The 26,936-nt window shown below is 33.3% G+C and overlaps 3 protein-coding genes and 2 long non-coding RNA genes across 20 annotated transcripts; 3 read left to right on the forward strand and 2 right to left on the reverse strand.

Moving 5' to 3' along the window:
• The first annotated feature begins 1,363 nt into the window (after positions 1 to 1,363).
• simj (transcriptional repressor p66-beta simjang) lies at positions 1,364 to 11,905 on the forward strand. 15 transcript variants are annotated; one of them, XM_069124601.1, is made up of 10 exons: positions 1,898 to 2,175; positions 3,783 to 4,435; positions 4,695 to 4,763; positions 5,171 to 5,451; positions 5,559 to 5,784; positions 5,854 to 6,160; positions 6,323 to 6,388; positions 6,653 to 7,086; positions 7,168 to 7,469; positions 7,549 to 11,905. In XM_069124601.1, the coding sequence occupies exons 3-10, from the start codon at positions 4,714 to 4,716 to the stop codon at positions 7,803 to 7,805; spliced, it is 1,923 nt and encodes a 640-aa protein (XP_068980702.1). In that variant the 5' UTR covers positions 1,898 to 2,175; positions 3,783 to 4,435; positions 4,695 to 4,713; the 3' UTR covers positions 7,806 to 11,905. The 15 variants fall into 15 exon arrangements, with proteins under 15 accessions (XP_068980709.1, XP_068980744.1, XP_068980653.1 ...); XM_069124608.1 differs by lacking the exons at positions 1,898 to 2,175; positions 3,783 to 4,435 and adding an exon at positions 1,364 to 1,532; XM_069124643.1 differs by lacking the exons at positions 1,898 to 2,175; positions 3,783 to 4,435 and adding an exon at positions 1,379 to 1,532 and having other exon boundaries at positions 5,174 to 5,451.
• LOC138185603 (uncharacterized) lies at positions 11,413 to 20,778 on the reverse strand. Its single transcript, XM_069124674.1, has 3 exons — positions 20,485 to 20,778; positions 19,612 to 19,729; positions 11,413 to 13,522 (listed from the first exon to the last, which is right to left on the reverse strand). Exons 1-3 carry the CDS (start codon positions 20,632 to 20,634, stop codon positions 13,332 to 13,334), a joined length of 459 nt encoding a protein of 152 aa, XP_068980775.1. The 5' UTR covers positions 20,635 to 20,778; the 3' UTR covers positions 11,413 to 13,331.
• LOC138185617 (uncharacterized) lies at positions 16,161 to 17,051 on the reverse strand. Its single transcript, XR_011174681.1, has 2 exons — positions 16,957 to 17,051; positions 16,161 to 16,837 (listed from the first exon to the last, which is right to left on the reverse strand). It is a non-coding gene; the product is annotated as an uncharacterized LOC138185617 (long non-coding RNA).
• On the forward strand, positions 17,086 to 18,478 carry LOC138185610 (uncharacterized). Its single transcript, XR_011174680.1, has 2 exons — positions 17,086 to 17,374; positions 17,498 to 18,478. It is a non-coding gene; the product is annotated as an uncharacterized LOC138185610 (long non-coding RNA).
• Positions 20,779 to 23,936: 3,158 nt separating the features above from the next.
• ais (DExD-box helicase 52) lies at positions 23,937 to 26,901 on the forward strand. 2 transcript variants are annotated; one of them, XM_069122980.1, is made up of 13 exons: positions 23,937 to 24,006; positions 24,079 to 24,192; positions 24,285 to 24,521; positions 24,597 to 24,782; positions 24,878 to 25,133; positions 25,206 to 25,278; positions 25,359 to 25,562; positions 25,646 to 25,736; positions 25,814 to 25,936; positions 26,007 to 26,157; positions 26,227 to 26,302; positions 26,392 to 26,556; positions 26,650 to 26,901. In XM_069122980.1, exons 2-13 carry the CDS (start codon positions 24,106 to 24,108, stop codon positions 26,732 to 26,734), a joined length of 1,734 nt encoding a protein of 577 aa, XP_068979081.1. In that variant the 5' UTR covers positions 23,937 to 24,006; positions 24,079 to 24,105; the 3' UTR covers positions 26,735 to 26,901. The 2 variants fall into 2 exon arrangements, with proteins under 2 accessions (XP_068979081.1, XP_068979072.1); XM_069122971.1 differs by having other exon boundaries at positions 24,005 to 24,192.
• Positions 26,902 to 26,936: the final 35 nt, after the last annotated feature.

The following is a 26,936-nucleotide window of genomic DNA, read 5'->3' on the forward strand; positions in this document are numbered from 1 at the left end:
ATCAGTATTCTTTCAACTTCAACATCCCGTAGAATTGTACGCCGGTCTATGATTTATACACTACTTCTTTGATTATAGAAATCAAGTGTTTTCGCAAGTATCAATCAATTTTTAAAAATGTATCGATCGATTAATAAATTATGCATGGCATAAAGCGACTTGTGTTGTGTCTGCCTCTGTACCTGTTGATATCTATCGATAATTGATAAGGAAAAGTAAAGTTAGGATTAAAAGTTTGTATTTGAATAGCTTTTTACTTATGATTAATATCATTTGTTTATAATAATATTTTATGAAATTTATTTTTTCTGGAAAGTTTCTCCCAATGAGAATGTAAGCTCTATACAGCGTTACTTTTAACTTCTTATGATAGTTAATCCGATTATCATTTATCTGCTATTAGATGCTCCAATGTCAAATTCCAAGTAAACAGAAATATTTTCGTCAACCCTTTTTTCTCAAGTTCAAAGTATATAATTATGAGAATTTAAGTAAATATATATGGTGAAACTTATTCTTGATAATAGTATCGAAAAATAAATTTGCATTATCATGAATCATTAATTAATCATATTATTGTAAAGGTCAGAATGAAATTGGAAGTTTTCAAGAAATATTATATTTATAGTAACAATGGTTATAGTCATTTTATGATTAAATTTATTCATAAATTTGTTCCAATTCTTCTTGGTAATAAAAAAATATCTTTATAATGGGCATAAAGTATCCATTGTTAACAAAAAGGAAGGATACATTCTATATATTTATTTTTACAATTTTTGTTTTGTCAAATCATCTAGTTTTTGTTTTGAATATTATCACACATTTATTTCATACGTCTTATACAATTACACAAAATACAAGATAAGAATTATCTTATTATTTGAAACTGCCTATACTTCATAGCTGCCTAGATTTAACAAGAATACAATCACACATCGTTCATAAAAAAAACAAGTGTGATGATCATCATACATAGCGAGGCTTAATTCACACGTATTAAGTTGAACTCAGTTCGATTTGAAATGCCCTCCAATACTTGGTAGCTGTGGCTCGATTGGCGGTTACCGGTGTAAGTTCGAAAGAGAAGGGAATGCGCAGAAGCACGTGGATTTGTTTAGACGACTGTCAAGCCCCTTTCGTAGCGCATTTACAAAGTCCGTGGGGTGCTTCCGGTAAGCCCCGTAGCTGGCGGCGCTTTCCCGATAAACGATACCGGGGGCCAACGGGGGCGACAAGATCCACTGTCTACCTCCCTTCTCTCTCCCATTCTTCCCGCCCAACCGTACCACCGTCCTCTACCCCTGGGTCCCCTCTTTACCCACACACGACGGCATTACACCTCCGATGCAGAGACAGAGACAGCGACAGGGGCAGGGGAGTGACGACGGCGACGATGCCCGGCGAAACGAGCGATGGAGGAGGGGAAGACATCAACGGCGGACAAGGCCGCCATATTGAATCACTCTCGTTAATTTTTGCGCAGAGGCGGTGTGAATTTTTTCTCCTTGCGCGGAAGGTAGCAGCTCAAGGTTGGTGTCTGGGATTCGCGTATCGTCACGAACGTTTTCGCGGTTACTGCTGGCACGCGTCATCCCCTGTCCATTTAATCAGACTCTCTTCCTCTCTTTCTCTGTGTATACGTACATATTTTGTTTTCGTGTTTGTTACAACACGGAGCTGGTTCAGTCACAGTTTAGAGGAAGCCGCGAGGGACATGGTTAAAACAATGCGCGGGTACGCCAGACGAAAAAGATTCACGAAAACATGCGGAAATCGCGCGTGTATGATCGCGAGGCGGTGAAGTGTGCTCGTGATAGGGAGGGACACTCAAGAGAAGTGAAGTGTATGCGTACACTGACTGCGGTATGTCGTGTGCGCCATGTCATTGTACGTAAGCGATAGTATAGAGTAATATATCGTAGTGGAGTGGAGTGAAGTGGAGTGGAAAGCGACCAGACCGCCTTGCCTGCCTAACTGTCTACCTAACAACGTGCCTCTCTACCTGCTGCTTCTCTTGGTTGTCATCTTTGCCTGCTGCCTATCTACACTAGCCTCTACCTGTCTGATTGTGCCCCATTTGTACGTCCGTTTTATGTCCAAGAGTCGACTGACTTTGCATGTCAAGTCGATTTACACAAATTCGGATCAACCTTTTCATTGACCTCCTCTCAGGTACGTTGGTGCCTTCCTGAACGCGAGAGGCGTAGGCGTATGTGTGGGGGTCAAAATACTCCGTGCATTCGTTCCTTCGGAGAAGGTGCGATTATCAATGTAGTAGCAAATATGTTGTGCACGCGGAAATATAAAGAGTCGCGTGTCGCCGTTGTCGTGCGAGTTGGCGTCACACGTCGCCAGTCAGCGTTCGTGTATGCCTCGTTCGACACTCAGCCACCGATATTTTCAACTGCACGCCTCATTAACGCTAGAACTACCGATGATTAAAATACGAAATTTCTACCAAAGAAAATTAAAGCGAAATTATACAATCAAAGTAAAGACAGAATAACGGTATAACGGAAATAAAAAAATGCATCCCCATATACTTTATTAAAAATTACAAAAAGTTTCTAAAAATGCACCATTGTAAATTTATAAAATTTACAAAGAATTACGAATTTTGACAACTGTGGTACTTCTAGCGTTAACTATCATTGAATGATTCAAACTTTTTTCCTTGGAATAATGAATTCCAATATTTTTATTGATAACGTAATGTTAGAATAATATATTCAGAATAGAAACATGGGACATCGAAGTACTGTTACATGATCATGTAGCTTTTTCTATTTTTACGGTTACTTTTCTAATCGTTTGCACGTGAGCTTGGTTAAATACAAGCGATAAAGTATAGTTCCTGTTGTAATTTAGTTCGTTTTTAAGTAATTTACTCGAAGACAAAATTAGAGTGCCGATTTATTATAACGGTGGAATACATTTATTAGGTTAAGTCGAAGAAAGTCAAAGATTGTCGTAGGTCGCTTTAAAATTCACACATTACACTTGTTTCATAGTTTTCAATTACAACATATGAAAACAAAATACAATTGAAAAGTATATGGACAATTTTTATAACGATTTATAACTGGAAATTAAAAAAAAATATAATTATATTACATTTGTCGACAAAAATCAAATATCAATGCAATTATATATTACTTATTCTTCATTTATTATTTCCCCATTAGTAAAACAGTAATGTCATAAAACGTGAATGAAAAATGTTGACATAAATTCTCGAGTTTAGAGATCCTTACACCGTCACGTGATCTGGAAAGTGTGCAAGGCGGGAGATCCGAGAGAAACTCCGTGAACTAGTTAATTCTTTGGCCATTAAGACAATCTAAAATCACATTCGCATAAGATACCACCATTTAAAAAACACCTTATTTATAGAAGTAATCATCAAATATCTCTCCGCTTAGAATCACATCAAAAACTGTGGAATAAAACATATAGATAATAGATCGTATTACCTAGAGGTCGCGCTTGGTTTCTTGGTACAATAGTAATTACGAGATGCGTGGACGATATGAAATACGTTGCAAAAACATTGCAACTCCTTCGTCCCTCTGGTCGGCAAGGCCGGCAGTGGGGACTCCGTCGAAAAATCGATTTCCCGTAGGGCATAAGGGTGCGAGGGAGGAGTGAGGGAAAGGGAGAGAAGTACGGAGACGAAATTCGGGAAAATCCGCAGAGAGAGAGAAACGAGTGAGAGAGAGAGAGAGATATTTGTAGGGAAGGGAGTACGGAGGAAAAGAGAAAGAGAGATTGGTTTCTAGCCCGTTCCCGATGCCGTTCGTGTGGGTGAGTGGCTGACTCGTGTGGTAGGGGGTAGAGAGACCCGGCGATGGAGGGGTGAGGGGAGAAATAATTAATGTGCGACCGTACCTCTCCCCTCACAGTACTGGGCACCCTTCTCCCCCTTCCACAGTCTTGTACCGCTACGCTTAGCTGCCATTGTGCCGAGACGCCACTTCCGAAGCATCAAATTCAATTCTTCGATTTTCGTCACCGCCATCAAATTCTTCCTTCCGAGATACAAGTTTTCGGTAAAGAAAGATTGAAAGGAAAGGGCACGCAGTGTATAGTGCTGCCGGCAGCCTTAGCAAAGCGCGCCAATATCCTCGTGCACGATCTCGAACCACCGATATATTCCCTTCTTTGAACGTCTTTGAATACCACGAGAGGTTAGGTTAGGACATTTGCTTCCGTGGATATCGGCCGATCGCCTTGCAAACCGAACACGATCTTTTTATCAACCGTTTTAAGTACCGCGAAGTTAATCGCGTTACCGGTGGTGCTCTACTGTGGTGTTGTGATTGCGTCCTTTGCAAGCGGAGACGCAACTTGCCTTTGAAATAAAAAGAGGGAAGAGCAGAGAACCACGATGCTCCGGTGCATATGAAACGGAATGGTCGAACGGAAATTTTTGGTAACCCAGTTATTTTTATTCCGCGCTGTGAATCTTTTTCTATGAGCTTTGAAATCATTTCGGTATCATGAAACGCTCTGTCTCATTACTTTCGTAGTCTCATCTTGTTCTTTGTAATGTTTTTTTTCTTATTCTTTTTTTCTAGTCCTTTGTAAGTGTATACGCACTCGTTATGTGTGTCGTTATTGTTACAGAATCGATCGAATCGAAACGAACCACATAAATCGTGTTATAAATAAGCACTTGTGTGTTTTTATAGAGTTGCTGAATTTGAAAGAATGGAAGCCATGGATTTGGACGGGGATGCGGTTGTTGACTTGAGTGTTAGGTAAATTGAAAGAAACTTCGACTTTTTCCCTCTCGTTTTTTTAAATGTTGTGTTGGTTGATTATAATGTTGTATATTGATACAGGGTTGAGAACTGTGTCAGTATTAAGTTGCTGTTGTTTACGTCATTCTGATTACAGAATGAGGCTACTGTTTTACATTATAGTTATGAAAACTGGATGTTAATAATGCATTGTAATATTTTATGATAACGTACCTTTTAAAGAAAACAAGTTCTTATCACTAATGTCAAATAGAAGTTCTTACATAAAAGTAGATTATTCTTTTTTCAAATGAAATTCTTTACAGTCCTCACTCTTTATTTGATGTATATAGTTTTTTTTTTTTTATTACATTATAAAATTTGTCATAATATCAGTTTTGTCACTAAGTAATGTGTGTTTTCAGCAGCAGTAGCAGGAGAAATTCTCCATCGATAACTGTTAACTCTGGTGACGTAGGAGTTCCATTAGATTTAGGTGTTCACTTTTCTTCAAGTCCTAATGTGGACAACATGCCAGAAGCACGTAATATTCAGAATGCAGCAAGAGGCATTTTGGCTCCCAAGTCTGGTGATGATAGGAAAACTCGTCGTAATCTTAGACCTAGAATTGAAATAAGTTATGCAGAAACTCCTGATGAACGTAGAATAAATGGTTACGTGAATGGAAATGCAGACAGCGATGAAGGTTAATTAGAAAAATAGTATAATTATTTATAATTTCAGTACTATGCCTAAATATATTCCTTTCTTACATAAGTATACCTAATAACATTAAAAACTTCTATCTATTAGGTGATATGCCTCCTTTGCCTCCAATAAAAGAATTATCATCGGATGAGTTGGCTGAACGTGAGAGAACACTTAGAAAGTTAAGGGAGGAACTTAGATCTGAGGAAATGAAATTGGTATTACTGAAGAAATTAAGGCAATCTCAGCAACTGAAAGAAAACATTGCTGCTGTCCCTAAAGTACCAAGTAAATTACCCCCACCAGTTACAGTACAACCAGCTCCTCATAGGTAATATTCTACTTGAATTTTGTTGCATACATGTATAATAAAACGTATGTTTACGTCCGATTATCGAAGTAACGTACCTGTTTCCAGTCATAGGACAGGCAAGGCACCACCACCTTTGCTTAGGGGACAACCTGCACCCAGTAGAAGCAGTAGTTTACATGCACCACCACCTGGAATGTTATTACCTCCCACAGTTGGACGAAGTTCTACGTCTAGTACTGGAATGCCACCTAATATGGTTATACCACAACCACCTCATCCTAGAGGCAGGCCACCTAGTGCGACACCAAATGTGTCAAATTATCATGCACCTGCAGACAGAACTGAGAGGTCCACGAAAGATCCAACACCCACTCCAGCACATCAAGTAAGTAAGGTACAAAATATCATTTATTATTTTATATATATATATAGAATTTTTATGAATAAATATTCAATGCGTTACATTTTATATGTATATATTATATTTTACAAATACTTGTTTACATTATTTGTGAACTATGTAAATAACCATAATTGTGTTTTTGTAAACACAAAGCTGCTTGTTGGACCTCAAGAAAATAAAACCACCGCATCCTTAAGCACACCTGTGATTTCAGAGCAGGTATATCCACTAGTCAAAGTATATGTTTAGTCTCTTGTCAATCTAACTTTTTATTAAATGTTGTGTCGACTTTCTTTTGTCTTCCTAACAGTCACAGCATTTTGTGTTTCTATATTTAATCCACTTACACTTCCATTTTCCTTCCTGTCTCTTTTTTTCTTTATATTTCTGTATTTCTTGTAACATTAATATTTTATTTTATAGAGAATTTATTAAAGACCTAGTCTTTTTCTATAAATCTAATGTTTATTTTTAAAACCACAGGAAAGACCAAGGGATGATAATCAGACACCTGCACAACGTCAGGCTGCTGCTAAATTGGCTTTAAGAAAACAACTCGAAAAGACCTTGTTACAAATACCGCCTCCGAAACCTCCGCCACCGGAAATGCACTTCGTGCCAAATCCGTCTAATACGGAATTTATATACTTGGTGGGTCTGGAGCATGTAGTTGATTTTATCACTAAAGAACCAGCTATTCCACCACCTCCAGAGCCGTTTGAGTGTACTCAATGTAAAACGGATTTCACACCAGTGTGGAAATGGGAAAAGCCTGTGACTGGTGGTAAAAAGGAAGGTCCAAGAGGGCAACATGCAACTTTCCAAAGACCTCCAGCAGGTCGTGATCCTCGAGTTATATGCGAACATTGTGTAACGACCAATGTTAAAAAGGCTCTTAAAGCAGAGCATACTAATCGGTTGGTAAACTTTGAATTTACAAAATAGAAATTTAATAATATATCTTATTAAGATGATTAACACGATGTATGTATTTAAAGGTTAAAAACAGCATTTGTAAAAGCACTGCAGCAGGAACAAGAAATAGAGCAAAGGTTGGCGCAAGCAGCGTGTCCTAGCCCAGACCCACCAGCTCCTAAACCAGTTCCTAAAGCAGCTACTCCTACGAGAAGAGTAGCAACACCACCAGCCCCTCCACCGCAAGTTCCACCGGCACCAACACTAGCACCAACTCCACCAGCACCCAAGTTACAAGAGCATCCTCTTGTTAAATTGGCAGAAAGCGGAAAATTCAGCCCACATCACGCTGCTGCGGCTGCCTTACAACAACAGTTGCTCAGAGGTAATTTCCAAATACTTTCCTGTTGAAAAATTTACATGTCGTGTGTTAAAAATAAAAATGTGGTCGATCCTATTTTCAGAACTGGCAAAAAATCCAGTACCAGGCCTGCCACCTCATCAACCTCTTCCTGCTCATATGATGCCACCATTTACCTCGATATTATATCCCTACCAAATAGCAATGGCGCAAGCTGGCGGAAAAGGTCTCGCAGAATTACAACGACAAGCGGCAGACTTGCAACGCCAATATTTGCTTGATATGATTCCATCACAAGCATCTCAAGCACAGGGCAACCAGGCACCACCTCGAGCCCATCCACATAATTGGAAAACGTAACCGGACGCATTTAAAGATCGACCATTAAACACAAATAAATGAAACTGTGCAGAACTGTGTTAGAGAATATTGAGAAATAAGGATACTCGTATTCTTTTTCCATGATAATGTACTAAATGGAAATTTTTCAATGGGGTGTGATTGTTACACTTTCATGACAGTTCTAGAATAATGTACCGATCTGTGTACGATTGGTATCTTTATTTACAATATGAAGCTCAAACTTGGAATAATGGAACAAGACACTTCCTGTATTATTGTGAAAATGGAAGAATTTTAACCATCATTTTGTGGATATGCATTGACGTGTGAGTGTGAGTTTTGATTGTTACCCGGAAGGTTCGATGTTTTGTCGTCTCGAACAAATCTAAACTTTCAGTTAATAATACATAAATGATAATTAGCGTAATTCCCTTGGTGATTTTCAAAGGGAGAGAGAGAATTAAATGTTCACGTTTAACTCAAAGGCCAACAATTAAAAAATTCTCTAATTGGTTTCTTCTAAGAGCAATATCTGTTATTTTGTTTTTCGTGTTACATTATGTTGGTACTAACAATATTACAAAAGAATAATAGGTGAATGTCAATCAAAGTAAGTGCATAATAACTTGGACGCACATAAATGAATATAATTGCTTCAATTATTACATTATATATATTGTATCTACATAAAGAACCAAGTGGACATTTATAAGGCACTAAAGACAGTACTAAGTGTTACATGATCATAAAAAAAAATTGGTTGATTCACAATAGTAGACATAATCGGAGAGGAAGAGAACGAACGGACGAGCGAGAGAGGGAAAGAAAGAAAGTGAGAATGAGAAAGTGAACACGTATAAATACGTGAGGTAAAGTAAAATTAAGAAGAAAATGGGATCTTTTTTAGACCCTTGATATATTATAGTTAAGCCAACCTTTGTCGCTGGTTTGAGTAATTTTTTTAACCATCAGCGGTACCTGTGCTATGTGTATATCTCTTTATTTTCTTCAAACTGTGAGTATTTTTAAGACAATTATAATAATTGCGAAAGAAAAAAGTGCGAGAGCAAGAGCGAATGAGAGAGAAAGTTGTAGATTACTGATGAGAAAAAGAAACAAACAATCTTTATAACAAAAAATGTGTGTCACTGATATAGTGAAAAAAAACGAATGTGGGTGTGATAGCGATGTTTTCCGTTTTTTTCTTTTTTTTTATTTTTCTTTTTTTGTCGTTATTACGGAAGAACAGAGAATGAGTATTCAACATGTTTAAAAGAATAGATAGAGTGACACGAATGTCATTCGCGCACAAATCGTAGGAATTTCGTGATAAGACTTTTTCAGGCTCATTTTGATGCAGGATGTATTTAAGAAAGGAAAAGTAAAAAAGTAAAAAAAAAAGACGTGGAACGAAGAAGAATATATAAAAAAAATGGAGAAAAGAAAGAAAGAAAATCTATCGATTAAGATGTAAATTACTAATGATAGCGCGATTGATTTCATGTGTCACGTTGATGTAAAAGTATTTAATGAATTTAAACAGATCGTATGTATCCGAAGTTTTTCCTGAAGGAAGAAACAAGAAAAACGATTTATGTGGCAGATCGCCGAATTTTTATGAAATCCTCTCTTCTGAAAAAAAGAACAAAATGAAAAAAAAAGTTTATCTGCACATTAAAAAGAGAAAAAGAAAAAAGAAAGAAAGAACGAGTTTAACAAAGCAAAATATCTCCGGCACACATCCCAAGCAATACTTATTACCACTTCCACTTTTAAATAATCTGATTTTTCATTGATTACCGGCTAATTAATCGATCTTGGTCACAATTTCCGAATCACTAAATATATAGTTAACTGTAGTCTTGATATTTCTCGGTATATGATACAAGTTAATAAACTAAAAATAGCATAATCAATCTCTCTTTGTACTACGTGATAGATTTTGAACTCATACTTGATATACATGTACACCGTAATAAGTCTATCGATCGCATAATAGATCAAGATCTGTGTTTTTTGTGTAAGAAGAATCGAAGTATGTCATTGTTGTCAATTGTCATTTTTGCCAGGACGCTACCGCTGTCATCCTCTTGATCGTAAACAAAAGAAAAAATAGACAAAAAGAAAAAAAAATGAAAAAGAAATGTAGAAACGAAAAAAAGCGGAGTATTTCATCGTCACGATCACACATATGAAGCGAGGGAGTGCATGGTATCTTAACGCATAAGAATCATATACAATCGATATATCTTAATTTAATTGTTGTATCTTATTAATTATTTGTAACATACATCTATGTTTTCACCTTCTTAATTTCATAAATTTTACATTAAGATAAAAATAGTGAGAATATTTTAACCCTAAATTGGCATCGTTGGGCCTTACTTTGGGTAACCTATAACGGAAAGGTTTTGAGTTATTATTTAATTTAAAAATACATCATTATAGTATTTGTAAGGCAGTTTATTATAAAATATGTTTGCTTTAGTTTATATTCTGTATATTGCGTGGTAAATATAATCAGTTTATCGCACAAGATGCAAAATATAAAAGAAAATTGATTACATTAGAATTAATAATTTATCTTAAGTTCTTTGACCAAACGTTATTTGTATATAAAGGGTTATTTCTAAATTTATTGCTATTATCATATTATGTATATACCAGATATCTGCGTTTTGTTACCAACCTCCCTTTCTTCAACAAATGTATAATTGTTCCATTTAAAAAAAAGAAACAGAATAAAAGAAAAAGTGAAGATGCATGCAGCATCGTCAATCTCATGACTGCCGAAATCGCGTAAGACGTTTCGCGTGATCGACGATTTGTCAGATTGATCGTCGATCACGATTGCTTTGAATTTTACGCGATAGTGGGAGAACGTTCAAAATAATTACATTACATTTTTTCACATGGTAACGCGAAACGAGTGTTCGAAAAGAAAAGAACGAATAACGCAAACAACAAAAGAAAAGAAATGAAAATGAAAAAGCAACTAATACGTTTCTTCCTATCTTCCTTTCTAGTCTTGTCTTTCACCTCTATGTGGTGCTGATTTAAGAATTGAAAGTACTCTGTAGTACGAAAGTATAATTTTATATTCTAAACAGGAAAAAAGAAGATGGAAAAAATGAGGAAAAAATGGAAACAAATTTTTTTCGCTTCGAGAAGAATACGAAAAAACAAATGAAGGAAAAAAACACTTATACTGCATTTGCAGGGCGGTAGTGTAAAATATATGGAATAAGAAACAACAAAGAAAACGAAACGAATCCAAGTTTCGATCTGATATATAGGTAAAGCAATATAGAACTTCGAACATCGCGGAATAGTATTCTATATAAGGTATTTGGAACAGAAAATAAAATGTGTAAACGAAAACGAGGTCCGATATTTCGTGGGGACACAGAAAACACGCTGAAATGATTCGAAAAAGAATATGTGAAAACGGAAAATACAAATTAAGAATGTACAAAATGGTTTGTTAGGTACATTATTAAATTTATTACGTCTAAAGATAGAAAAAAAAAAAGAGAAATGAAACTGAATTCAAATTATTGTATCTTTTAAGTCTGACTACCTGACGAGAATCTCTGCCCCCACAATTTATAGGATTAGTAGTTTTAACAAAAAAAAAAAAAAGTACAGATTACCGAATACTCTGGAGACTACACGAATAAAGCTTATCAATGATTGTATCTCGAGTGATGATTTATTATTTGTACTCTCGAAAAACGTTGTCAGCTTTTAATGTTACATGTAAAAGAAAAAAATGAATGAAAAAAAACAAAGTGAAAACAAATCCGTCGAAGAGAAGAATTTTCTCGAAGCAAGTGTTTGTGTCATTTTCGTGCGTTTCGAATCTCGACGAGACACTTTTGTAAATGTGTAACTTATCGAACCGTCTGTGTTACTTCTTGTCTATCGCTTGGACAGTAACTCGCGTAACTCGAACACGTTTTCGATAATCGTTAAGATACCTATAAAGCGGCGGATTAAATGGCCTGCGATCGTTTAGTCTTTAGGAGGTACCATTAATTTTTTACTATGTTTGTACATTGACCTATGAACGCTCAAGAATTTCGTCATTACAAACTCTAATACTCCTTTTGTTCTTATTATCTTTTTTTTTTTATTGATTCTTTTTTCTCTGTACACGGACACGTTTTCTCATCGTTGAGCCTTAGTACAAAGATATCGGACGATATAATGGTTCCCTTTCCGTTGTTACACTCTCCTCTGCAATGAATCCACTATGTTGCTTTTCCTCTTCATACGCCGTCCCGCAAATGAAAACGAAGCATGCGTTTTTTAGCCATGTTCTAGCACGAGTTCAGGTACGATTTTATCGCTGCGTCTCGTTTCTCGCGCTGCCCTGGCCGGTACGAAATGTAACGTGGCAAAAAATTGAAACTGGGGACCAGTTTAGCAAGTCGAAAGATAAGCGCTATATTTAGAAACTCGGCGTAAAACTTTCAACTTATGCAAGAATACGATACCGATTTAGTTAGCCTACGCGAACTTGCCTTCTTTCCTGTTGCGTTACTATTTTCTACGAATTCCTTTTCCTGCTTTGTATCCTAGTGTGATTATAGTATATATTTAGTCACGGTATATAGTACATATCGCTGCAGAGAGATGTATCTTCGTTTGTCACAATCTCTCTCTTTCTCTCTTATTTCTGGTTCAAAGTTTAAAAAGTATTACCATTTACGTACAGTGGTTGGCAAAAGTATTACAATAGTTGTCATGAAAAATTTTTATGGATATATTAGGTGCGTTATACGAAATTTGTCAAAACTGGTAGCACTGTAATGAGATATGATTATTGTGAATCTATTGGTAAAATTTGGAACCAATTTGAAAATGTATATAGAACTTACAAGATATACCAAAATAATTAAACAAGTAGTTATTTATTATATTATTAAGCTACATTTGAGGAACATTTGAGGAAAAGAAAAATATGATCCCTATTTTTGCTGATTTTCTGACTAATATTATGAATAATAGATTGTTTAATTACTTGGGTATATTTTTAACTTCTATATACATTTTTAAATTCCAAATTTTACTAATATAATCATAATTGTCGTATCATCTGATTATTAGACTACGGATTTTAATACAGATCCGTATTTTTACAAATCTAATTAAAGAAATGATATTTAAGTAGGAATTTTCATCTTTCAATTATTGTATATTATAATAAGTATACTTTGTTTTATAGCAACTATACTAACTAAGTGATAGTTTTATAATAATTATACTTTGAATATGTTGCATGTCATATGCATCTCGTACGTTTTTGCAATTTTAAATTTTCTATAAATGAATAAAAATTCGCATCCTACTCATTACAGTGCTAATGAAATTTCAAATTCTTTTGTATTGCGCGCATAATGAGTTTCTATAAGCGTTCAATTATTTTCATGAGCCACTGTATAATGATTTATCCTGTTTTCTTATATTTCGTAGAATCATTATTTTGTTTCAATCGAAACGCGAGAAACTAGGATTCATCAAGATATAGAGAAACAAATATTAATTTTGCTTCTCTTCATTGAACTCGACCAGACATTTTTTAAAGTGTTTTGAGCAAAACGGATACAACGTCGGATGGTCGCAGGTTCGACAGGCCGCCGCGAGATGTGAACAGCATCGCAAGCTTTCACGACAACAGGATGCCCATAACTCAGGACCAGCTGCGGCGCAATTGTAGCAGTAACAGTCACCTGGAAAACGCAAAAAGAATTAATTGACTCATAGATGAAATTTGCGAATCGTTTATTTATAATCGGTACTCTTATCGATCTAATAAATTATATGAAAATAAGGTATAAACTATTAAACAAATTAGTAATTGCATGAAGACAATTACGTGAATTACCGATAATGGCAATGAACTCCAGATCATGATGCTTTAGATTCAAACTCCATGGATAGCGTAAAATGGTAACTTTGATTATGTTTACTTTTTGACAATCTGATCCAATTGAATCATTGGAAAATTTAATTATTCGACACCCTTTATCTAGATTTCTTAATATGATGGGAAAATCATAGTAGAGTAAGTCAACATTTTGAGAATTTAAATATAATCAGGTATTTCAACCTATCATTACTGCAATTCATCTACACTTTCATAATTAAGTGAGTTATAACCTTTTTCTCTGCTACGACATATTTTCATGACCTTAAAATTCATAACGAGCTGACTAATACCACTATGATTTATTACATTCATTTATTACACGTTACTTAATCTTACATTCATTGATTTTACATATCACTATCAAAAATGGTACTACATAATGTTTTAATATTTTGAAATAGGCCCTTTTTGATAGTTATTAGACTTTTCTATCTGCCTCTTCATCTCGATTGCAATTCCATTACCTACGCAACGCACTTGCATCATGAGACACTTGACTCTTTACGTTAAATAAGCGTAACGCGAAAGGGGGAACAGAGGAACAGAAGCAAAGCGTATCGCGTATCATATATGCCGCACGTGTGTATTTTTCATGTAGTAGCTGGTTCAGAATTGAGATAAATCTCTGTTCTTTTAGATACGAATAGTTCGATAATAGAACATTGCTTTTTATTCTGTCATAATAGTATCAGTTTATGATTCAACTTCCTACATTTTTTACAATCTGCATTGCTTATTTTCTAAAATAAAAAAATTTCTAATCATTATTTATAGTAATAAGTAATTCAAATGAATTAAAAAAATGAATATAGATATATATGCGGAAAAATTAAAAATTTTGATCCATTTATATATGAATGCAAATTTTAGTGAGGAGATTCAAGGTATACTGTCATCAGTAGTAATTCTATCTTCGATTAATTTTCCATTTTTAGGTTAGTAAAAATTCTATATTAGACTAATTTTTAACTAAAGGACTTCTACTTTTATCTGCACTAGATAATTAAAATTAAGACCAATTTTATTAAGGTAAGTTTTTTTTTAATATCTGCATATATACAATTTACCATACAATGGTAATGAACGTGATTATGACGGTTTAGGTTGACTTAAATGTAAATACACACAATGGTATACTACAATAACATTGTTTAGCTGTTATGCAGAAAATGAAATCTCTTCAGTCTTTCACGTACTTCGTAGGAATCCAGCAGATTTGTGGCTAGGTTGTTGGAGTGGTTTTTCAGTCGTTGTTGATACAATTTGCTGCGTCGTAACATAAGCTAACAACTTAAATTATAGTTACATAATATCAGAGAAAAAATTCCCTCTTTGATAATATCAAGATTCTGGATCAGTTCTAGATACAGTGACGAGCAAAAGTGTAAACACACTCCGCTGATTTTATGTAGAAGGCGATAATACGATTAATTTTTCAAGTGATTGGTAAAGATTAGGTAACAGTAACTACAAGCTGCATCTGATTAACGAAATGTAATAGTTCATTTTCATTAACATTAATAATATACAGAACATTTTACAAAAATGGACATCTCAAACCATGTTTACAGTTCTGCACTTTAATTATACTCGTCGAATTAAGGTTTCAACCTAGTATTTCGTCCACTTTCCTTTACTTTTTTTTAATGCTTTTAATTTACGAGGCATACTGTCAATTAAATTTTTAATTATTTGTGGTTCAATATTGTACCATTCCTGTTGTGTTCTTTCCCATAATTCACGAACACCTGAAGGTGGATTATTATATTTTGCCAGCCTTCTTTTCAAAATGGACCACAAATTTTCAATCGGATTCATATCCGGACATTGTGCTGGCCACTTCATCACCGAAAAATTTTGATTTTCTAGCCAGGTTTTAACTATTTTTGCAGTATGCTTAGGATTCCCGTCTTGTTGAAATAGTACTTCACGTTCATTATATCCAATAGAATTAACTACAGAAGGTAAATTACTTTGTAGAATGGTCAAATAATGCTCTTTTCGCATTATACCTTCGATTCGAACTAAAGGACCAACACCTCTGTGAGTAAAGCAACCCCAACACATAATTGAGCCACCTCCAAACTTCATAGTTTGTTTTATACCATCTGGTTGATCGTTATTCTCGGATGAAGTCCAATACCAGGACCTTCTGTCGGATTCGAATCTGTCAATTCTTGTTTCGTCACTCCATATAACTCTTTTTCAATCTTCGGTCGTCCATTCTTTGTAGGTGTCAACAAATTGTTTTCGTAATTTAATATTTTTGTTTGAAAGAGCTGGTTTACTTTCTTTTTCCTTCGCTCGTAAACCAATTCTCTTTAAAGAGCGACGAATGGTCCATTCGCTAGCACTTATTTCGATTTCCTGAGCAGCAATTTTTGGTGTTTTGTAACTATCCGACTGAATACAGTGTGCAATTTCACGTGCTGCTCTATCCGAAATAAGTCGCGGTCTACCGTTTTGTGAAGAATTTGGTGCACTAACATACTTTTTTCTTATTCTTGCAACTATCGTATGACTGACACCACATTTCTTTGCAATTTGCCACAACGACAAATCTTTATCACACAAATAAATAATACTGTTCTTTTTATCTTCACTAAGTGGCTTCACCTTGGATTAAGCATATCAAACTGAAAAGTAATCTAACAGTGGTGTGGTACAGTTGACTGTGAAACAGTGGACAATCAGTGCTTATTGACAGTTTCGTTTCCCTGACATTTATATTCTATCATAAACGTTTCTGACTAAACGTGCAAAACTGTAAACATTGTTCCAAAACACAATTATTATAAAATATCCTGTACATTATTAATGTTAATGAAAATGAACTATTACATTTCATTAATCAGACTTAGTTTGTAGTTACTGTTACCTCATCTTTACCGGTCACTTGAAAAATTAGTCGTAGTATCGCCTTTTACATAAAATCAGCGGAGTGTGTTTACACTTTTGCTCGTCATTGTATATACAGATTTAAATCTCAATTCTAATCTGGCAGTTTACATCTTCCTCAAAAGTAGCGAAGAGTGTGTTACAGTGTCACCTATGTGTGCATCCTTTCATCAAAAAAGAATACAGAATAGGAAAGAAAAGAGGTAAAGAGAAAAAACTTTATATTCAAAGAAAACAAGCATGTTGTTAATTTTTCGCAGTTATGTACATTCTAACTGAGATGATTAGAAGGTTAAATCATTGTTGCTCTGATTGTCGAACGGTGAAAGGAGGGACGCGAGATGGCACAAATGCTCGGCCGATACAAATTATTGCGGACGTTAGACGAGGTTTCCTCTTGGAAAAGAATCGCAAGGACACGTGTGGTAAAAGTAAACGTTCCTCTTGATTTTCTATTTTTACACTGTCTGCTAGTTCTATGAAATTGGAATTTCCTTGGTCTAGAGATAATTCTAAGTATAACTAACGAACAAATTGAAATTTATTAAAATTGATTCCACATTCTCACATTGATTGCAGAATGTTATTCATCATCGATAAATTAGACACGTGTTTTAATTCAATAGAATACGATTAAAGGCATTGATTCTTTGTTGTACAAGCAATTCTGATTTTTATGCATTTATGAGAAATTTTAAAGATGCAAAAATATACAGAGTGCATATCATATGCAAAAATATATTAAGTATCTAAGGTACAGATATACTCTTTACAATATCTATTAAGTACAATTTTTCTACATAAATCCTATTTTTTAAATTACACGTATAAAATATGAATTTACATAAATTCTGTAGTCTACAAATATTTCTTTCAGATGAAGTCCTACATTCTTCAGAAAAGAATTTACTTTTTGCAGACTATTTTGTTAATATTTTCTAGAGTCAATTTCACGTTAGACTGTAATAATCACAATTTCAACAAAATTGCAAATAATTTTAAGCAGAAAAATTCATAATATATAAGTAAAGTAATTTCATGGTGATGAGAGATTAGTGAAAGTACATCTTCAAACTTTCAAACGACTGTCCTCCTTCGTCATGAGGGTTAATATTATGCCCGCATCTTAAAAGCAAAAGTAGAAACGTTTCCAAAGTACTTAAACATCACTCCGCGGAAAGTGATTTATCGCGTCTCGGTGAATCACCATCGGTATAGGAACTGAATTTCATCGAATTTCAATCGCTTTCTATTCGATTCACTGCAATCCAATGGTGTCCATCTGATTCACGAAAGAATGTTCCCGAGCAATAATAATATGCAAACAATGTGCGTGTAGGAGTGGCGGTAATATATGTTTCGATTACGTTTAATAAAACCTTGCTAAGTAAATTATACAAGTAGTGTCAAAGTTGTTGTTAGTGAAAGTGTGCTGCCAGGCCGGTATCCAAGCCTTCAACCGCGAAGGGTTAATGTTACATTGCTTAAAATAATTAGAGCATCAGTTAGGGGAATGCTTTTATAAAGAAAATTAGGAACAATGATATACTATATAGAACATTTTTTATAAACTGGTTAGTTAAAAAAAACAAAAGATATTATTTGATACAATTTTTTAGGTATTATTTTCTGTTATTATTATTTTGTTATTATTATACATTATGTCTTTTTGCACTGGCGTACATATGCAACAGTGCAATTGTACTATTTACACAAAACAACTAGCCTATTAAAAACAATGAATAGAGAATAAAAAGAGATTTCATTTATTCAGAATCGCATCAAAATGATGCGCCTGCATTTTTCAATTACAAGAATGCACATGATTGCACAACAAAAGATTAATTTATGCCTCAAACACATTCTTCGTCATTTCCGTCAGTCATTAAACTTTCCTTAAGACAGAAATTTACTAAAAAAATTATTTTACTTTTTTCGTTATGACCCCCAAATGACCATAAACCTATATACGTTCACGTTCTCAAAGTAAAAGCAGAAATGTTTCCTAACCGGTGCGAGCATCATTCCTGGGAAAGTGATTTATTGCGCCACGATGAATACGGTTGAATGCGAAAAAAATCGAGAAACAACGTTCGATCCAACGCTGCGCCGGATCTAATTCGTAGATTAACGCTCTCGCGCGTTTGTGTGCATTTAACGTGGGCAAACAATGTCTGGGAGTGGCTATGTCAAGGTCAGAATCTCTATTATACATCGCGCATAGTGGTATATGTTTTTCCATAACAGTGATTACGCCGGCTTTGTTGGAATGCAAAGATGTATGCATGTATTGATTTTACATGCGTGTGTGTACAGTAGCCCAAGAGAGTATTCAGACATTTGTAGAAAGCATTTATGAATATATCATATATTGAAATTTCATTACCACTGAACTGAGATTCGATTACAGATTACAGATTATGATTACATCGGTAAAATTTGAAACAAATCTGAAAATGTACATACATAGAAGCTATAAGATATTCAGTACCAGTGAACATTTCGCGAAGATCATAAATGTATTTAAACAGTCAATCATTCACTATTAATCAGTAAATTGCAGATATTTATACAAGTTCATATCTTTGTGAACCTAATTAAACAGACGTAAAATAGGTACAGATTGTCTTCACCGACTAAATATTATGTTGTTTATTTTGGATATTTTATATATTTTTGACTATCATATACGTTCTGCAAATATACAACCTTCAAATTTTCTATAAATACTTAAACATTCGCAATCTACTAATATGTTACAAAATTTTGTGGGGCCATCTCTAACACTTATTATTTATTTAAGATGGCTATGCATGCTTTATATTAATTTAATTAATTAATTTTTTACTGAAAATATACTTGCAATAAATGCCTTGTAATTTTTATATACATTTCAGATTGGTAAGTTCAAATACTTTCATGAGCAACTGTATACTGTATATGTGCTTACGAGTGTACGTGCATACAATTTTGGAATCCTTGGTCGATTACCTTCAGGACAGTCAACGGATCGTCTGGCCTCAGCTCTTCTGCATTCGAGACCCTCCTCGCCTTTCGGGCAAGACGTGTACAGCTCCTCGATCGAATTTTCACCGAATATTGCGTTAATCTGAAAGTTAATCGGATAGCTTTATCGCATGCGCAAAGCTAGCAATGCGCGTTTTCTTTTTTAATTCTGAATTCTAGGAAATGTCGAGAAAGATTTAACGTGTAATTATTTATGTTATTTGAAATATGTAATGTAATGATCTAATTCTATATAATTATTATTCAATTTAAAATAATAGAATAGTGATACAATTTCTTGTTTTGACTTTTAAATGTTTACAGTTTTGTGTTGAAAAAAGAGTTAGATAAAATATTTGTTAGAACAATGTCTATTGATTTCTGCATGACATCCTTGTGATTATTGCAATTCGGAAACATGTAATCGTGAGTACATAAATATTCTTCGATTACGATTTTCGTTACGCAACGAAAAGTGTCGAGAAGTGCCGGCACTTTTATCAGCCTCGTTCTTAGCGTGTTTATTCAATGCGCATGCGTATTTTTGTTAATTAGAGTGCAAAAATCAAGATTCAAAAACATTTCTAAATCTGAATTTCTAATTTTGCTTTTTCTAAAAAAAAAAAAAGGGAGAGAAAAATAATCACTCGACAAACAACATCACCGCGTCTGTCACTTGAGATTATATAATTTTTAAAAAATTACCTATCAAGAAAAAAAGAAAATAATGAAGAAGTTAATTATTATGATATGAAATGGTAATGTAATCTGCTATACATCGCTTCTATTATTATTATTACATTGTTTTATGAAAACAGATAAAATTAAACTATTAAAGTTTTAATGTTTAAATCTTACTCGTTTAAACGCTCCAGGCTTAGAGAACATTTTAACCAATTTTGCTAGCGCGTTCTCCTCCGTGACGGTGCTGACATTTTCCTCGTGACAGTGGCCAGCCAGTATCAAGAACAAGCAACAAAGTAGCAGCAACGCACCGCGAGAATACATCACGTCGTCATGGAAACACGCGCTACGAAAAAAAAGCTCACACCTCGTCCTGGACAATTTGAAATCACAACTGGTGGTCAGGTGGCAGAGAAACGCACCGACAGTTTGACTTCTCCAACGTATTTGCCTCCTGGAGGGGATATCCTACATTGCGGTACGAATACAGGATAGAGCCGAGTTTGAATCATAGCTAGTGATTAACAGCTAAAGCTCACATTCAAATTTGCTCCTGCAAATTGAAATAAATAGATTAATTATTTCATTAATTTTTTATGGTATTTATTTCCTTAACAAAGGATTGATACAGTTTACTTTTTACAATTTAATCTAATAAATAGACTGCAGTTTTGTTCGCATTTATGAAAAATGTGTAAGTGCAAAAATACAAAAAATGCATTAATATATAGAAATATAAAAAATATTCAAGGTGAAGTAGTCTTTTTTCTATTTATTTTTCACATAGTGTGACATGCTTAGATGGCGCTTTTAATAATTGGATGTTTTTGTCATTTTTTAAAATTATAATTGGACATTATAGTTATACCTGCTACAGTATTTAATTTATCGATGTTAAAATTTTTTTGGTGGTCCTATGCATCTTGATTGTTTGTTTATCTGGACCTTTTTGCACAATAATTTGATTCTTTATAATTTTATAACTTTTCATCAAACGGGATAGTTAGATAACTGCTACTTGTAAAATTTCATTAATATTACCTCAATTATAAAGCATCAAAGAATATTTACACATACATACGTAAAATGCAAATTTCATGCACAAAAGTTGTTCGGTAATTAAGTGCAATTTGTGCGTATATCATACAAATATAAAATTTTTCTCTGTGCTACTATAATCAAATATTCAAGCAAAATATATATTTGGAAATGTATTGTATTCTATATTCGTATATAAAAAGAAAATAAAGACAATTTATGTAACACGCATGATAAAATATATTCGTATTAAATGAAAGGAAAGAAAACCGCGTTGTATCGTGTGTCACATGGTATGATTCATGCGTACCATTCTCATAATGTTTTTATTCCCTAGGATCTAGGGGATATATTTGAATTTAAAAAATTTTGAATTAAAAATGAAAAAGAATAAAGAAGAATATTCGTATTATAATTTCTATCATACATTCTACATATTTATGTATCTTTTATATAATATCATATATTTTTATATTATAGGAATATATTTCTATTTGCTACGTCCACGAGAAAGTCGTGTATACATCAGCGGTCTGATAACTCCCATGGTAGGGATAAGGCTTTTAATGCAATAGTAGAGGAGAAATGAGAGAGTTCACACGCACAATACAGATATTGCACCACGCGGTCAAGTGCTGAAGGTATTCCATGCTAATCTATACAAGAACTTACAAAGTTAGGCATTTGCCTTGTTTGGTTCGTTACAAGAACGTTACAAGAACCTATTTCATTGTATAATTCTACGGAATACTTTTCTATTCAATATAAACAAGTATGAGAATAAGAAAATAATTCATAATAATAATAATTAAACTTAGTTGTTAATTTTTCAGTGGCGGGGGAAGGGGCATAAGTTTGAACAATTTTTTTCTATACACGTGTGTAACCGGCGGTTTCTCTTACTTTCCGAGATACGAAAATATGCAATAATTGCAAGGATTTTGAATTCAAAGTTTTATAATTATACAGATGTAGAAACGATTCTATTTCTGGAAACTGAGATCTTAGACGTGCCGAATTTAGAAAAAGACAATGAAAATGAAAGAGATAGAGGGACTGAGGGTCGAAGCGTTCGGTAACATGTAAATGCTTACGACAAGCTAAGACCTTGTGATTACTAGAAAATGCAATGGGATGATGGTTTTATGATACAGAGAAGCATCGTGTATTTCTAGTTCACTATTCAGCAAATTTCCTTAGCAAACCAGCCTGCAGCTCACATACGGTACTTAGCGAACATTTGTTTGTTAATAAAATTATTAAAATAGTAGATAGTAAAATTATTAAAATTATTCATTTCGGACATTTTGTAATGCTAGCTCTTGACTTGCAGGAGTCACCCTGTTACCAACCCGCCGTTTACCAGCGACTAACTCCTTTATCCCAGTTCAAGAGTATATCGCGCTACGGACGCGATTTATAATTAGATTTATTAGTCAGCACACCATGTGCAAACGCCAACCAACCCCAAACGATCACAACATTCGATCAACCACGGGGAATAAACAGTGATGAATGAAATTCGTACCAATATACTTATTACATTTTTTTAAATAAAATGGGACCAAATACGATATAATTTGGAACATATTTGCTTATTTAATAAATGATAATTAAATACATATCAATAAGTAACTGTAATTCAAAATATCTCGTATTTGATCTCATTTTATTCAGAAAGCTCTCACAAATATGTTAGTAAAAATTTAATTTAGGAAGAGTTAAAAATAAAAAAATTTCACTTTTGAACGAGTACCTACATACATTGTCTCAGTGATATATGACATTGAATTATGTTATATTACTCAACTACGGCGGGTCGTCGAACTTCACGAAGCGTCGAGGGGCATCTCTCCCCTGTGAAGGGGATGACGACCATGCAATTAGCGAGAGATTCTTTTTCTGCAGATATATCACGTCAGAAATATTATTTGCAGTCTATCTATTGCAGTAAACTATTGAAATTACTAATAAAATGAAATTTAGATTTTATTATGACAAAAACATTATCGCGAGGAAAGTAAATTTTGTGTTAAATCTAAAAAGTTATCGTGTATAGAGAATATATTAAAATTATTGTATCATTTCATTAATCCATTACCGTTTGAAGGAAACGATTCACTTTTCTTCTCTAAAAAAGATATAATGAGTAATTAATTTTTCTTTCTAAAGCAACTAATTTTAATTATTGTGCGATTTTGTTATTCTCATACTCGTCTGTTTCGAATAGAAAAGTAGCTTTTTCGTAGAATCATACAATGACATGAAATCTTGTACATAGGTTCTTGTATATACTAACATAGAATACCTTCAGAACTTGGCCGCTGAGAGCAGCAATAGTCCGGAAACAACCGGAATCACAAGTGTGAGCACTCTCTTTTCCTCTCTGATAATGTGTGCTTTACAAATCAGCTGCTAGCCACAGAGCGCTGTGTTCTAGTAGGTTAGTGAAAATAAACTATACAAATGTATAGTATCAAATTGATAATGTATAATATAGTATAGCATAAACAGGGAGGAAATTTCTTCTTTGAAAGTACATACATATGTAATCATAGATGAGCTATTTCGTTAATGATTTAACAGATGGAGCCACTATTTTGTCGACAACCTACAAAACGCTACTATATCTAATGATGTATGTACTGTATGAATTTAGTAAATGCATTTCTAATATTGTTTAATTTACTTTTGATTTTACCTAATAACGAAGATTGTGTGTGATTATAGAAATCTTATTAAATACGATTAGAAAAAATGGATGCATATGAATTATTTCGAAAACTTTCTACTGGTGTAAAATTTGATAAGAAGCGTTTTCAAGTTGATGCAGAAAGATTTCAGGTATTCTTTGAAAATAAAACATTACATTTGAAGATGCAAATATATTTTAAATAAATTTCATAGAGATATAATAACTGTCTTATTTGATACAGCTTGTCAACAAACAATCTGAAAATGGAGTTAATGATGATAAAATAAACATTAAAGCCTTTGATAACATAAATCATTCAACATTATGTGAGAAAAGAAAATATGATGAGGTCGAGAAAGAAACTGAAAATATTAATGACTTGACGTTGCTTGATGGAATGTCTATTCCTCAAAATAAAAATAAAAAGTATAAAGTAGCCTTAACTGAAGAGAAACGGTTAAAGTTAGAAAAAGAAAAGGTTTACAATATTTTATTAATATGAGTTAATGTAAGAGACAATAATTGTTTTAAAATACTACATTTCTTCATTTAGATTAATCAATTTCGCAATCATCATCACATAAGTGTCACAGGCAATTGTATACCTAAACCTATCTCAGAATTTATTGAACTATCAACAACTTATAATATATCTAAAAAATTAATATATAATGTTACAAATTGTGGTTATAAATGTCCTACTCCAATTCAAATGCAGGCTATACCCGTCATGTTGCAAGTAAGATTACTATAGTTATTACTGAGATTTTATTTATACCAATGCTTTTAGCTAAAAATAAAACATCAATGTTTTTATAATTATGATTAAAATAGGGTAGAAATGTACTAGCTTGTGCCCCAACTGGATCTGGAAAAACAGCTGCATTTCTGCTACCTATAATTCATTATTTAGGTGGACCAGAAAAGAAAGGATTTAGAGCTGTTATATTAAGCCCAACAAGAGAATTAGCAAAACAAACATATAGAGAATGTTTGCGTCTTAGCGAAGGATATAATTTTAGAGTTCATATTATAAGTAAAGTGAATCAAGCATTAAACAAATATGGACTTAAAAGTTCACAGAAATTTGGTTGGTATAAATTGTATGGAAAATTATACATCAAAGTAGTATGATATACAATTGTATTTTTATTTATTGTAGATATATTAATCACTACACCAAAAAGAATAATATACCTGTTGAATCAGGATCCACCAGCTATTTCTTTTAGCAAGTAATAATATATATATATATTGTTATATCTTAATCTTATCAAAGTTATGTATAATGCATGAAACATTAAAAATTTTATAGTGTTGAATGGTTAATTGTGGATGAAGTAGATAAACTCTTTGAGGATGGGACAAGGTGCTTCAGAGACCAGTTAGAAACAATTTCAAAGTCATGTACAAATGAAAACTTACATAAAGCAATGTTTAGTGCAACCAATACTCCTATAGTGACCAAATGGTGTAGACGTAATCTGAAAGGTCTTATAACAGTTACTGTTGGACACAGGTTTAATTTTCTTTTTTTATATGTGTAACAAATTATATACCGTTTCTTTAAACAAGTGTTTATTGGTATTACATCCATCATAGGAATGCTGCAACAGACTTAGTAGAACAAGAATTGTTATTTGTTGGCGCAGAGAGAGGAAAACTTGTGGCACTTAGAAATATTATTCAAAAGGTATCATCTTTATTTGTCAATACATTTGTGAAATCTATTTTAATAAATTGTCACGTGAATAATTGCATTTGATAAAGGGAGTATTACCACCTGTACTAGTATTTGTGCAAAGCAAGGAAAGAGCACAAGAATTATTTAACGAACTTATATATGATGGAGTCAATGTTGATGTTATTCACGCTGATAGAACACAAACGCAGGTATATTTTACATAGATGATAACTTATTAACCAAATAATATTAAATATAATACACCTCTTTTCTTTTCAGCGAGACAATGTCGTTCGTTGTTTTAGAGAAGGAAAAATATGGGTATTAATATGTACAGAATTAATGGCAAGAGGTATTGATTTCAAAGGTGTAAATCTTGTTATTAATTATGATTTCCCACCATCTGCTATTTCTTATGTTCATAGAATTGGTATGTATTTCCAAATTTGATGAAAAAATTAAATATCTCAAAACTCTCAATATGTATTGTTTTAAATAGGTCGCACTGGTAGAGCTGGACATAAAGGAAAAGCAATTACTTTTTTTACTGTACAAGACACTACAAATTTGAGGAGGTAAATGTTGTTAAAGCATTATTTTAAAATATGTAAATATGATAAAATTATTTTATGTAAATATGTACAAATAGTTTTTAATATTTTAGTATAGCTACTATCATGCGTGAATCTGGTTGTAATGTTCCTGATTATATGTTAGCCATGAAAAAACATAGTAAAAGGGAAAGACGGAAACATGAACGCAAGGCTCCTATTAGAGAAAGGATATCAACTGTACCTACATTCAAACGCGTACAAACATTTAAAAAAAGGTATGATGTATGTAGTTATACTTGCTTCTAGTAAATATCTAGTAATTAGGATATTATTTCTTAAAATTATTATTCTTTATTTGCATGTTACAGAAAAGTTGCTATAAACGATTCCAAAAAGAAATATGAATTAAAAAGTGAAGAGAATAAAGATAAAAAAATAAATACAAAACATTAAAAAAAAAGAGAAATAGATAAACAACATACAATTTAAAAAAGAAAGAAGAATGACTTAAAAAATTTCTGAATAAAACGTGAGTAAAAGAAATAGTCTTATATATACTTAATATCGTGTATATTAACCGATACATATTGTAAACTAGTAAAAAATTTATAATCATATTACATGTGAAGTAAATATATTGTATGAATGATAAAAT

The sequence above is a fragment of the Bombus flavifrons genome, chromosome 1, assembly GCF_040668555.2.
Source record: "Bombus flavifrons isolate JBK064 chromosome 1, iyBomFlav1_principal, whole genome shotgun sequence".
NCBI classification, from domain to species: domain Eukaryota; kingdom Metazoa; phylum Arthropoda; class Insecta; order Hymenoptera; family Apidae; genus Bombus; species Bombus flavifrons.